This window comes from Camelus ferus, chromosome 10 (assembly GCF_009834535.1).
Source record: "Camelus ferus isolate YT-003-E chromosome 10, BCGSAC_Cfer_1.0, whole genome shotgun sequence".
Classification (NCBI taxonomy): Eukaryota; Metazoa; Chordata; class Mammalia; order Artiodactyla; family Camelidae; genus Camelus; species Camelus ferus.
Window position 1 is genome coordinate 55,813,017 of NC_045705.1, and position 1,867 is coordinate 55,814,883.

At 42.5% G+C, this 1,867-nt stretch overlaps 1 protein-coding gene across 1 annotated transcript; it reads left to right on the plus strand.

Moving 5' to 3' along the window:
* The first annotated feature begins 636 nt into the window (after window positions 1-636).
* Window positions 637-1,575, plus strand: LOC102522729 (olfactory receptor 51B5). Its single transcript, XM_006195445.1, has one exon. It carries the CDS (start codon window positions 637-639, stop codon window positions 1,573-1,575), a length of 939 nt encoding a protein of 312 aa, XP_006195507.1.
* Window positions 1,576-1,867: the final 292 nt, after the last annotated feature.

Below are 1,867 nucleotides of genomic sequence, written 5' to 3' on the forward strand. Positions count from 1 at the left end.
ATGGTAGTAAGCAGTGAGCATTTCTGTAGTGTCCAGGTGAGACTAGTAAACCCTTAAGGTAAACCCTTTAGTTTTCCAACACTAATCCACGGAATGGGAGGAAAATGTCTCTTCTTATCTGTTTGCCTTTCAGCAACAGTGGTCATGGCTCAGGTCCTCTTCTAACACTTTTTTCTCTTAGACCCTGAGACTTTTGTTGAGGATAACATGAGTTAGGAATCACTACGTGAAGGTAATTAAAACTTCAGGTAGTAGATTGGAATGAGGTTAAGTTGGGTTCCTTGAAATCCTTCAAGGATAGATTCTTCTGTAAAGTCAGCATTGTTGATGGAAATGGTTTCTCAGTTGGAGTATGCGTCAAAAACTTCCTGGGGAGTTTGTTAACACGCAAGTGACTAGGTGAATCTCCAAGGATTTGGTCCAGTAGGATGGTCCCTGGAATATGCAGTTAAGAACACCAAAAATACAGGTTATCTTAAGAATATGTTTTCATAAACAAAGGCTTATATTGATGTCATTCTTGCTTTTGGGAAAGAATTCTGAGACGGTATCTTTGGAACCATACCTTGAAAGTAGAACTGCAACCCTGGGTCTTAACTGAGAAAAAAAAGAACATTTCTTCTGGATAAATCCCACATGTGGCCCAACAGCAGCTTCAATGCCTTCCTCCTGACTGGCTTTCCGGACTTGGAGGTACCTCACCACTGGATTTCCACACCCTTCTTTTTCGTCTGCCTCTCTGTCCTTTTCAGCAATGGCACCCTTCTCTTTCTCATTAAGGAAGATCACACTCTTCATGAGCCTATGTACTACTTTTTGGCCATGCTGGCAGACACAGACCTTGGGCTGACCTTGACTACGATGCCCACGGTGCTGGGAGTCCTCTGGTTGGATCACAGGGAGACTGGAAACGTAGCCTGCTTTTCTCAAGCCTACTTTATACACTCACTTTCCTTTGTAGAATCTAGCGTTTTGCTTGCTATGTCCTATGATCGTTTCATTGCCATTCGAAACCCCCTTAGATATACGTCTATACTCACTAATAACCGAGTGGTGAAGATTGGGCTGGGAGTTCTGATGAGGGGGTTTGTATCTGTGGTCCCCCCAATCTTACCCCTTTACTTTTTCCCCTATTGCCATTCCTCTGTCCTTTCTCATGCATTCTGCCTTCACCAGGATGTCATCAAACTGGCCTGTGCTGACACTACCTTCAATCGACTGTATCCAGTTGTGCTTGTAGTTCTTATCTTTGTGCTGGATTCTCTGATTATTCTCATCTCCTATGTGTTGATACTCAAGAGTGTTCTGAGCATTGCCTCCAGAGAAGAGAGGGTCAAGGCCCTCAACACCTGTGTATCCCATATCTGCTGTGTCCTGGTTTTCTATGTCACAGTGATTGGGTTGTCTCTGATTCATCGGTTTGGGAAGCAGGTTCCACATATTGTCCACCTCATTATGAGTTATGTCTATTTTCTGTTCCCTCCATTAATGAACCCTATAATCTACAGTGCCAAGACCAAGCAGATCCAGAGTGGCATTCTTCACCTTTTTACCACCCATAGAGCTGGAGCCTGATCTCTGACCATCGTGTTTCTCACATGGAATGTAAGAGCTCTGGTTTTTTTGGCAGGGGATCAAAGGAGGCTCAAATCAAACACCCATGATCAGATCTCTTGGTAAAATAATTGTCAAAGTAAAGCTACAAATGGCCCAAGGGATCTCCTTAAGCCCAGGTCTATGGCCTAGTCTAGTTTGTGCAATTAAAAGAAAAAAATCTATAAACCAAATATCACTAAAATTCTTGTGATAACAATGCCTTAGATGTTTATAGATGTGTCTATAATGTAACTAAAATATATTGATTTGG

Coding starts and splice junctions, on each gene's coding strand:
- LOC102522729 (XM_006195445.1), top strand. CDS start 637: ATGTGGCCCAACAGCAGCTTCAATGCCTTCCTCCTGACTGGCTTTCCG.